The sequence below is a fragment of the Scatophagus argus genome, chromosome 1 (genome assembly GCF_020382885.2).
Source record: "Scatophagus argus isolate fScaArg1 chromosome 1, fScaArg1.pri, whole genome shotgun sequence".
NCBI classification, from domain to species: Eukaryota; Metazoa; Chordata; class Actinopteri; family Scatophagidae; genus Scatophagus; species Scatophagus argus.
In genome coordinates, this window is record NC_058493.1 from 28,595,012 (window position 1) to 28,606,080 (window position 11,069).

Consider the following 11,069-nt stretch of genomic DNA (forward strand, 5'->3'; position numbering starts at 1 on the left):
TTTGCGTTTTTATGAAATCAAATCAGGTGCGCATTTCCATTTAGTGGTTTCCATGTAAAGCAGGGATTCATGCAGTGTGTGTGTGTGTGTGTGTGTGTGTGTGTGTGTGTGTGTGTGTAGGAGTTATTTTTTCAGACCTTTTTCAGACACTCCATTGTAATTATTTAGCAGATTACATTTGCAGCCCAGTCTCATCACAAATAAGTATAATTTTAGAATTTTTTACTTTTAAAAATAAAAAATAAAAGTTAATTATTATAGCAGACTGACGTGGTTTGGTGTTTTAGTTGAGTTGGTTGCAGAGAACCTGTTGACACAGAAACTTCAGTACAACATAAAGCCCAGCCTGATGCTTTTTAATTTGTTTATTTGTGTGTAAGAATCATGAATGATGATGTACAAACCTCTTTGACATTTCTGTATTTGTTTTATTTGGCATATCTTTATTATTACTTTCACTTATTGATTAACATACACAAATATACAGGAATCTAAGAGATAACTGAGATAAAACTAATCAGTATCATCAATTGTACCAGTTTAATAGAATAAATATCCGGTGACTCAATGATAATTTAAGATAAGATAAGATAAAATAATCCTTTATTAGTCCCATAACTGGGAAATTACAAAGAAACACAAGAAAGTAAATGAGCTGAGGAAAATAACTTTTATACTGATAGCAAAATAAATCCAGTTACAATTAAACCATGCCTAGAAAAATAGAATATTTCTTTAAAAGGTTAGACATCCATCCACCCCACAGCGACTGTTCCACTCGTCCAGCTTCCACATGCTCCTCTTCCTCCAGCAGCGGGGTGGCAGCTCTTCTCCCACAGCTCTACACGATGCCGAACTGAGCCAGGTCGCTGAGCTCCATGTCACCGAACGCCTCCCAGGGGCAGACCACCGCCGAGTCTGCACGACAGGATAACACGAGTCCAGACAAAACATGGAAACATGAAACGGTTTCTCACCAAACATCAAATCCTGCCTCACCTCCAAGACCCTCCATCCCCGGGACGTCGTTATCGAACCTAACGGGGACGAAACACAGGAAGTGAAACGTTCTGCGTGGTTTTGGTTTGTGTGATGCTGTGGTGTAGAAAATGAGCCTCACCCCTTCTGTCCAGCTTTGGGAGCTTTGCTCTTGAACTGCCTCGTCTCCTTCTGCTTGAACTTGGGAGGAGCTGCCTTGGCGCCTTCGGTCGCTGCTGCTGCGTTCATCTCGGAGGCTTTGCACCACAAACAAAGAAAATGTTGCCTCACTGGTCATAAATGCTGGAGGAGAAGCTGGAAAACATAATTCCAGGACCTCCAGCGACTCCCACGTTATCCTCTTTCAAACTTTCTTATCAGCTTTCTTGTCATAAATGCTCTCCATGTTAATCCTGTTTGTCCCAAAGCCAGAGGTCAGCTGTCATGTTTGTGAGGCTGAGGATCAAAATCTGCCAAACAAGATCTCATTGGTCCATGTCATGTTCTGGATCGAGGGCGGATTACAGCGAGGATTAGAATCTATTTTTTTAAAAGATAATATTCCACAAATTTAGCAGCTGAGCCTGCTCACCTCGAGTGGCTCCACCTTCCAACGGGGCCAACCTTCCTCACTGATAACATTCCACACATTCATTGATAGAAAGTAGTGAGAAATTTTCTTCACTGCAGTTAGCAGAACATAAACAACATTCAGACAACACATTCATTTAGTCAAAACGGCCAAAAAGGAAAAAAATTCTTAAACAAGGATGGTGTTTGGGACATTTTATTTTGTTTAACCAATTAATGAATCAGTCATTGCTGTGCTCATTTGCAGCTTTTGACATCAGATTTACTATTTGTGACATTTTAAAAAAAGTCATTTTGTGCTAACGTTAATTACAAGCTAAAGTTTTGATCTCGTGTGCATTGAAATTTAAACGGGAAAAAGTTTGATCAGCAAACTGAATATAAAGGCGATCTAAATCACATACCTCAGTGTCTCATGGCTTATTAAATACAAACAAACTATTATTTAAAGTTCCTTCAGTATTTCACATTATGAATCAGTGGTGCCATCTCTCAGCTGTGGAGAAGATAAACCACTGATCCAAATGAGAATTTCCCCTCTGTGGGACTAATAAAAGCCTTTCGTACCTTATCACACTTTGTCATTGACTTCTGCTAAAGTGTTGTACTTGAGGTACTTGTCTGTTACTTGAATATTTCCATTTTCTTCCACTGTGTACTTCTACTCCTCTATTTTTTATTCCACTACATGAATCAGACTTGTTTTAGTTTGGAGGCATTTGAAAAAGATGAAGGTAACCTTCGATCTCACCTGTTTTACTGGAGCTCTGAGCTGCAGAGAAGAAACCAAAAAGCTTCAGCGAGTCAGCGATGGAGTCGTCTTTCTGTTTGCTGTTTCTCCGTTCTGTCTCACCATCATCATCGTCATCGTCCCGCCTTTATATCCTCGGCTTCCTCTCGCCTGTTCCTGTTGTGTGTCAGAACAACACGAGGGCTGGGGGGGATCTTTGGGTGGAGGCTTATCTTACCATAAGATGGGTCAAAAATAATCACAGAGCAGCTAAAGGATCAGACAGTTCATGGAGATGTTGAGATCTGAGTGTCCAGGCCAGCAGTGTTTGTGTTTGTATTGTCATTTCCCATAAAGAATTGAACTGATTTCAAAAATCACACGCAAAAAACAGATGGCAAACGGTTTGTTTTCTCAAGAGTTTGCTTGTAACTGATGCGTGACAAAATAAGTGACACTCAGCTCATACGCTTGCATCCAATGTGCTTATTATTTTGTTTGTGTCAGGGAGATACAGGAACCTCATGGTGAGAAAACAAAGGCTTACAGGTAATAATCTCTCACACACTGCAAAGTCTGCAGCATCATGAGACCTTTGCATAACGACGGACACGGACTCAACCGTGTGCTGTGCGCTGGGCTTTACAGGATCCCGTTAGCAGCATCAGAGGCTCAGTGATGCAACATTTCATGATCCAAGTGAACAAAAAGAAAACACAGAAATGACTCAGACAATAACAGCCCTCATCCCAAACGCTCACTTATTAAAATACAGCCAGGAAAATGTGCACATTCTTGTCACTATACGAATGAGAAACAAACCTGCAAGGAGGCTAAATGTGACACCAGTGGAAGACCACAGTGAGAAGAGCCTTCAAACGCAGGCTGTCACAGGAAATCGTTCAGGAGTGAAGGTGTGCAACACTGTGACCACACATAAGACAGTAAATCAATAAATAATAGATGAAAGAAAGATGAAAGTGACATATTTTGTCATTGGAGGGAACTCACTCCAACAAAATTCATGCTCTGCATTTAACCCACCCAAGTGACGTGCACACACACACAGCAAACCCGGGGCAGTGGGCGACCGCGTGCAGCGCCCGGGGAGCAGTGGGGGTTAGGTACCTTGCTCAAGGGTACCTCAGCCATGGACACCGGTACGGGGAATCGAACCAGCGATCCACCGGTTACGGGTCCGACACCCTAACCGCTGATCCATGACTGCCCCAACCATACATAATAACCATACAATACAACCTCGATCCCCTCAAAAACGTGTAAATTAAATCTACTCAACTGAAAACAGGACAAATGATTGATCTCATCAGTTTCAGTGATTTTTGTGAATATTTAGTCTAAATTTGATGCCATTTCAAACTAGTGCAAACACACCTGTTTGTAACACTGCACAGGTGAATCAGTTCACTGCCAACCGCTGAGAGATGACAGCATTGCTTTCTGCATACGTTTGACTGAACTTGCATAACGTGAGATCATTACACAATTTAAAAACTGTGAGCAAACACGTCTGCACTCACCTGAGCTGGCTTACCCATAATGCTGTCTCAAAATACACCCACCCTGAGCCCAGGTTTCATGAAGGCCTGGATTACATGTGGGACTTAGTGGCATATAAATGGTGGGAACGAAGACAGAAAACGTTTACTCTTCTGAAGACGAGTCGGTGAACCCAGGGTTACGGTAAGAGCCTTTATGTTCTCAGTCTGTGTGGACGCGTTTTCTACGTTCAGGTCCCACAGTTTGAGAAAATATTGAATTTTTTAGCCAATTAACACCAAAGTTGACGTTCACAGCTGCAGTCAGTGATGTAGCTGACTGCAGCTACATCACTGACTGCAGCTGTGAACGTCAACTGCAGTCAGTGATGTAGCTGGACTTCACTGTCTGACCTGCTTCAGTAGCAGGATACACCTCCTGTCTGACGAGTCCATTTGTCTTGCAGCTTGTGGATGGCCTGTAGACACGTGCAGTGGGCATCACCTTTGGGTGAGCAGCGGAGAGTCAGAAGTAGAGCCGGAGTCATGAGTGCAAAGAGAACAACATGTCGCATCACACCTTACGTTTGTCTTTCTTCCCCTGCAGAAATGAACGCAGCAGCAGCGACCGAAGGCGCCAAAGCAGCTCCTCCCAAGTTCAAGCAGAAGGAGACGAGGCAGTTCAAGAGCAAAGCTCCCAAAGCTGGACAGAAGGGGTGAGACTCACTCATTCATCCAGACAAACGTCCACATTAAGAGCTACCAGAATTCGTTTTACCCCATAGCATTGAGCCGCTGAATGTTCACGTATTTCACAGGTTTGATAACGACGTACCAGGCATGGAAGGGCTTGGAGGTGAGTTTTTCTTCTACTGTGGTGGTAGTTGAAGCTTTTGGACTCAGAGAGAATTTTTTCTTACCTCATTAAGATAATTTGTTTCATCTGCTAATGACTTCCTGTCTTGCAGACTCGGCGGTGGTCTGCCCCTGGGAGGCGTTTGGTGACATGGAGCTCAGTGACCTGGCTCAGTTCGGCATCGTGTAGACCTGCGATGAGCTCTGCACATAGACTCGTACATTCGTTCTCTGTACGTGACGTCCTAACCTAACTGTGCACATGTTAGCCTGTTCCCGTGTGTCAAGATGACGGTTTGTGTATGAGTACACTTAAATCCTGGCATGTTATATAACAGGATGTACAGTGTGTTGTTTTCTTAAAGAAGAACTGCAATGGAGAAATGGTGATGTTTATGAATTAATGTTTCTGACAATATTATTGTAGGAGTTTTGTAGAATAACAAACCCCATTCTAACATTGAGCAGTCTGTTGGTAACTGAAATTTTAATTTTTTCTAAAATTAAACTTATTTTCCTTGAACACTTTTTCAATCGTTTTGTCTCAGTTGTAATTTCACAATGAGGATTCAGTCTGACCTCTTGGAAGCATCATTACATACGCATACACAAGAAAATATCATTTACATGTGCTACACACCATCAGAGATACACACAAGTCTAGTGAATATGTGCATTAATTTATAATTATTACGATGACATTATAAATTGTTGGTAGAAGAAAGAAGAAAATGAGGAAATGGTCAGATATTTATTATTTAGTGGTTTGACAAAGGTTTATTCACTTAAAGAGTAACTAAACCCCAGAGTCAACTCTCTAGCACACTATGAGCAGACGCTAGCCTGCTACCTAACAATTCCCTAAAATCGCTAACTAACCTACTGAATACTATAAACACAGAGCTATAAAATTAACACCAAAATATCATGCAAGTACCATGAAACAAGTCAGTCACAATATTAAACCCTCATGATCCACTCAATCCGCTCCTGACTCTCAATGGTCAGCAAAGTGCCGAGACCTTGGTTTTATAGGAAGGTTGGTGACTTAAGCTGCCTATAAAAAAAAACCCATCACATCAGTTGTAATTGCCAGTTTCAACCTGTAGAGGGCAGTCCATCCATCCATTTTCTATATCGCTTATTTGTCAGGGTCGTGGGGGAGCTGGAGCCTATCCCAGCTGACTATGGGCGAGAGGCGGGGTTCACCCTGGACTGGTCGCCAGTCAAATAGAGGGCAGTCGATATGCATATTTATAACACAAAATGGGAAATTCAAACTTTTTTCAAACACTTTCTACAAAAATGTTAACATTTGGACCTGAATCAATCAGTAACACGATTAAGTATCTATTTAAATTGAAAAAATGTGGTTCAGGGGTTTAGTTACTCTTTAACTTCCCCACCTCCAAAGAAAGCACGGCACACAGAGGCTGCCTTATGTGTCAAAAGAAAAAGCACTCGATACAATTGTACAATAATTGTCTTGCCTAGATTCTTTTCGCGGACAGACGTCTTTACCTTAGACTCCAGACTCCTGACAGTGAAGACACGTTGCCTCACGCTGCCCTTCTTTGTCCAAACCACCGAGATGGTGATGAAATGCCAAATTTGAGGCTTCAAAACAGTCCACAATGGGTGACGTCACCGTGGGGGCAACCGTGGCCATGAGGTTGGCAAAACGGATTGTCACTGGAGGGTCGCTGGTTTGATTCCTCCACCGGACTGGCAGGAAAAATATGGGTGTGGTATGGGAGTGATTAATAAGAAAATGCTTCCCCCCTCCATTAGCCAGCTGATGTGCCCTTGAGCAAGGCATTTAACCCCCAATTTGCTCCCGAGTGCCTGACATGGCAGCCCACTGCTCCTGTGTTTCACATGTAATTTGCTGGGTGTTGCATGTGTGTTGAACCAAAGATGGGTTAAATGCAGAGAAAAAGTTCAGTGTGTGTATGTAAAAATATATATACTGCCAATAAAGTGATTCTTCTTCTTTACATCCAATTTCAAGTTAAATTGGAAATACAAGAACCATGGATTAGTCTCGCTGGTCCTTATTTCCAACACGAATAAAACACTGAGGTCTTTTGTTTTTGCTGTGTTTTACTGTACAGGAAATGAACACAACGAGACCTGACACACAGACCAGAAGAATGTCACTTAAATACACTTTATTATAACAGTTAACCACACAGAACACAACCCTACTTGATGTGGTTAGATAGATAGATAGATAGATAGATAGATAGATAGATAGATAGATAGATAGATAGATAGATAGATAGATAGATTGACAACAAAATATTTACATGATATTTTGTAGGTAATCTATTCATTTAAAGTGTTGGTTCCCAGTTGTTGATGGATCTTCCTTTACTGAAACCCAAGCAGCAGTACAGCGTGTTACACTTTCACATGTGCTGGGCTACACAGGACGACGGGACCACAACAAGGACTTCCTGCGATCTCATTCAGATGTAATCAAAGATAATACAGAGCTCAGACTGATGCTAAAACTTCCAGGTGTGGAGGTGTACCGTCCCATTACAGAGGAGTCATTCTTGGGGGCTGCTGTCCAAGAGCTTCTTCCTCCACTCACTGAGGGAACAGAAATAAATCCCCCTCCCTTCATCCATTGTCCTTAGGTGGTACCATTCAGGCCCAAGGAGGAGGAGAACTCATGAGGAGTGCAAAAAAGAAAAAGCTGCTGGATTGCAGCCACCAGGAATAAACTGCTTCCATTCAGCACAAGGTCTAGACGATGCCGAACTGGGCCAGGTCACTCAGCTCCATGTCACCAAACGCCTCCCAGGGGCAGATGACCGCCGCATCTGCAGGAGAGGAACCGCACATTAATGGACGTCACCTTCATCAACAGCTTTAGAGCGATCTGATGCTCCTCAGTTATTGCTCTGACTGATAGTTACCTCCAAGGCCGTCCATTCCGGGAACGTCATCAAATCTAAGGAAAGGACAGAGAACGTGATGAGACGAGTCATCTCCTTCACCTTTCAGCTGTTCTCTGCAGTGCTGCTGTCTTTTCTCGTCTACACTCACCCCTTCTGTCCAGCTTTGGGAGCTTTGCTCTTGAACTGCCTGGTCTCCTTCTGCTTGAACTTTGGGGGGGCGGCCTTGGAGGCTCCAGGTGCTGCTGCTGTTGCTGCATTCATTTCTAAAAAAAAATAAAAAAGGTGTCAAGTGAGAAAAAATCAGAAAAGAAACATAAAATATGTCTGTGCTGTCCTGATGATGACCCTCGTTCACTTATTTCAAGCTACAGCGTCCATCCTCAACTAATCCCTCAACCTAATCCCCCAACTTAACCTTAAACCGTCTTACTGCATATCAGCTCCCATCGCTGCTCATACCTGTATCTGTATCTATAGTTGGTCATGTCTAATCTTAAGCTGTCGGTTATGTCAGTGAAGTGAGCAGTAATGTGGGAACAGCTGGGGACACTGGCTAACCGGAGAACTGGTGGTCAGTTCATGACACCCTCTTGGACCTCAGATGGACATTTTTACATCTGACCACATGATGATGAGTGAGCTTTAGACGTGCTCAGAGACCTTCCAGTCTTCATGCTAAGCTAAGCTAGTCGTCCTCTTGCTCCAGCTCCATACGTGACACAGACATCACAGTCGTATCGTTTTCCTGTCAAACTGTTGGCAGCTTAGCAAATAACCGTGAAAACGCTGTGGTGGAATGTAATTAAATGCATCTACTCAAGTGCTGCACTTAAGTACAAATATGAAGTACTTGTACTCAAGTAATTTTATTTTATGCAACTTTAAACTTGTAAACCACTACGTCTCAGAGGTGAATATTTTTTTCTCTGTGGAGATCCGTGGTTCTCACAGGACGGCCAGAAAATCATTTTAAAAACGTTTGCTGAACCTTTATTCTAAAATCAAAACCTGCTGGGTGTAAAACAAGTTAAAACAATCAGCACTGAAGTGAAAAATATGAACATAAAAATCCACAAGATGAGCGTTAACGCAAGACAAAAATGTGCCAGTGGAGTCAGTCCACCACATGTTGAACAGCTGTTAGGCCGACTCTGCAGCAGGAAGTCAAATTTCCTGAATCTCATACAAACTGACTCGTCTGCACACAGAAATGTTGCATGTGTTTGTGTTCTGGTCTGCTGATATTTGATTAAGAACGCTTCAATCTCGACAAATTTCACAGCTAGATTTTAAAAAGAAAGCACAACATGTGGCATTAAAGTCAGAAATCTAAGTGCCGACTGCGGGTCGGGTCTACGCTCGGTCTCACCTGCGTGCAGGCTTGGCGGGAGTTTGGATCGGCGAAGAGAAGCTGCCTGGAAGGGCTGAGCAAAGGAAGAACTGCGAAACAAAGAGAAGGTTCTCTTTCTTTTTGCAGTCTCTCTGTCCTGTGTTGTCTTTCACCGCGGGGTTTATATACCCGCTGTGGTCGTGAACAAAGCCGCTAATGGAGCTGAGTATTTTCAGAGATAATCTGGTAACCGTGGGAACAGCTTGTACCTGTCTGAGTGTTAACTGACATGAAGCATGTCAGGTCACCATGAGCCTCATCGTGTGAGTCATGTTCATCCATTTCATTGCAGAATATTCGAGTAAAAACTGGCAGAAACCGTGTAATAAATAAGCAGTCGCCGACAGGTAAGACAACACAGCAACCAGCAGCTCAGAGAGAAGTGAAGACGTGAAGACTGGGAAACTTCACCTTCATTTCAGCAGGAGTTTCTAAGCTTTTTCAGCACAAAAGTAAAATCGTAGCCACCTGAGCTGCTGAATATTCTGAGTGTATTAGCGCACATTAGATTGGTTAACATCACATTAGATTAGATTAGATTACAAGCTATTAGATGAGCCGTCAGATTAGAACGGCTTGGCACACGTCCTGAGAGGGAAAGCAAACAAAAACATCATCAGCACATTTGTTCCATCTAGAAAATGTGCTTAATGCTGCTGTGCTGTCAGAACTGACAGACAGACAGGCAGGCAGACAGGCAGACAGGCAGACACACAGACAGACAGGCAGGCGGGCAGACAGGCAGACACACAGACAGGCAGGCAGACAGGCAGACACACAGACAGACAGGCAGGCGGGCAGACAGGCAGACACACAGACAGGCAGGCAGACCCTGCAGGCTCCACATGGACGACTGGCAAACTGAGCCAGGTCACTCAGCTCCACGTCACCATGGCAGCAGTGTATTTGGAGGGACGTGGTTGGTGTTTTGATTGGATTACCTCTGATGACAAGAATTGTGACGGAGTTGACGTAAGCTTCACTTGTGTTACTTAACACACCACAACATAACTGGATCTGGCAAGAGTGAGACTCCACAAGAGGTGAAGTGACCTCAGTCAGTTGCTGCAAACCACAGACATTCAGACTTTATGTTTCAGTTTGACGTTGTGACGACGCTGAGCGTGACGTCTGGTTTGGTTCAGGCACTAAAACAGTGAAAAATCTCCAGACGTGTTGTTTAAAATGGCCCTTTTGAAAAAAAGCTTTTTGATAGAGAATCTATTGACAGCACAGTCCAATGAGAGGAGCGAGTGGATGTTATTTCTGTTGGACTTCAACAGTTCACCAGAGGGCTCATCCTGTTTCCACCTGCCTGTGACGTAAAAACAGTCAAGGTGTGGAAAACCTGCTGCGCGCTAATGAAAACCGGCGAGGATTTACTTCTCCTGCAGGACGGGGACGAGGCCTCCACAGAAAACTAAGTGATGAGATATTTGATCTGTGTCATCAAGTGAAGGTTTCTCAGAAGGTTTGCTGTAACTACGAGAACATGTGAAGGTGAACCTCGGCAGCAGACAGGGCACGAGGAGAGAGAGACAGACAGGTATGACATTCGACAGGTTCCCAGCTGGAATCACACTGGGGACACCATCATCATGTGATTAATCATTTCAGTTCTCTCGTTCCAGCTTCTCATCTGTGAGGACGTCAGGTTTTTTATCTGTCAGTTTTTCACCACTCAGTGATATCATTCAGAATGAACCAAAACATTAATCAACAAACTAGATGTAGACAAACTTGATCGTTAATCAATAATGACAATAACCATTTGTGGTCCACTAATCAACACAAAACAGCTCAACCAATGGCAGGATTTTATCTTTTTTTCATGCAATAGTAAATGAAATATCTGTGGGTTCTGGACTGTCAGTCGGACTAAACAGGACATCCGAGGACATCACCTGGAGAAGGTGAGTCCTGTGATGATGTGTGCATGCATGTGCTTGTATGTTAGGTGAAGCTTTGGCGACCTCTGATGGAGCAAAGGCAAACTGCTTCATGTGAGCTGGAATTGAAACCCGGAATAAAAGCACCTGCAGCATCAGTGCAGTCTGTGAGAGCCATGTGAGCAGTTATCACCACAAGGACTTCACGTGACGGCTTCAGGAAGGAAA

The 11,069-nt window shown here is 43.4% G+C and overlaps 3 protein-coding genes across 4 annotated transcripts; 1 reads left to right on the top strand and 2 right to left on the bottom strand.

Moving 5' to 3' along the window:
* Window positions 1-413: 413 nt before the first annotated feature.
* Window positions 414-2,601, bottom strand: LOC124063959 (retinal cone rhodopsin-sensitive cGMP 3',5'-cyclic phosphodiesterase subunit gamma-like). 2 transcript variants are annotated; one of them, XM_046398129.1, is made up of 4 exons: window positions 2,321-2,601; window positions 1,121-1,235; window positions 1,000-1,037; window positions 414-918 (listed from the first exon to the last, which is right to left on the bottom strand). In XM_046398129.1, the coding sequence occupies exons 2-4, from the start codon at window positions 1,225-1,227 to the stop codon at window positions 842-844; spliced, it is 222 nt and encodes a 73-aa protein (XP_046254085.1). In that variant the 5' UTR covers window positions 1,228-1,235; window positions 2,321-2,601; the 3' UTR covers window positions 414-841. The 2 variants fall into 2 exon arrangements, with proteins under 2 accessions (XP_046254085.1, XP_046254093.1); XM_046398137.1 differs by lacking the exon at window positions 2,321-2,601 and having other exon boundaries at window positions 1,121-1,750.
* A 993-nt stretch (window positions 2,602-3,594) lies between these two features.
* LOC124063938 (retinal cone rhodopsin-sensitive cGMP 3',5'-cyclic phosphodiesterase subunit gamma-like) lies at window positions 3,595-5,106 on the top strand. The gene is made up of 5 exons (XM_046398110.1): window positions 3,595-4,003; window positions 4,266-4,309; window positions 4,406-4,514; window positions 4,617-4,654; window positions 4,767-5,106. The coding sequence occupies exons 1-5, from the start codon at window positions 3,939-3,941 to the stop codon at window positions 4,841-4,843; spliced, it is 333 nt and encodes a 110-aa protein (XP_046254066.1). The 5' UTR covers window positions 3,595-3,938; the 3' UTR covers window positions 4,844-5,106.
* A 1,707-nt stretch (window positions 5,107-6,813) lies between these two features.
* On the bottom strand, window positions 6,814-9,658 carry LOC124063949 (retinal cone rhodopsin-sensitive cGMP 3',5'-cyclic phosphodiesterase subunit gamma-like). Its single transcript, XM_046398119.1, has 4 exons — window positions 8,932-9,658; window positions 7,711-7,825; window positions 7,581-7,615; window positions 6,814-7,484 (listed from the first exon to the last, which is right to left on the bottom strand). Exons 2-4 carry the CDS (start codon window positions 7,821-7,823, stop codon window positions 7,408-7,410), a joined length of 225 nt encoding a protein of 74 aa, XP_046254075.1. The 5' UTR covers window positions 7,824-7,825; window positions 8,932-9,658; the 3' UTR covers window positions 6,814-7,407.
* Window positions 9,659-11,069: the final 1,411 nt, after the last annotated feature.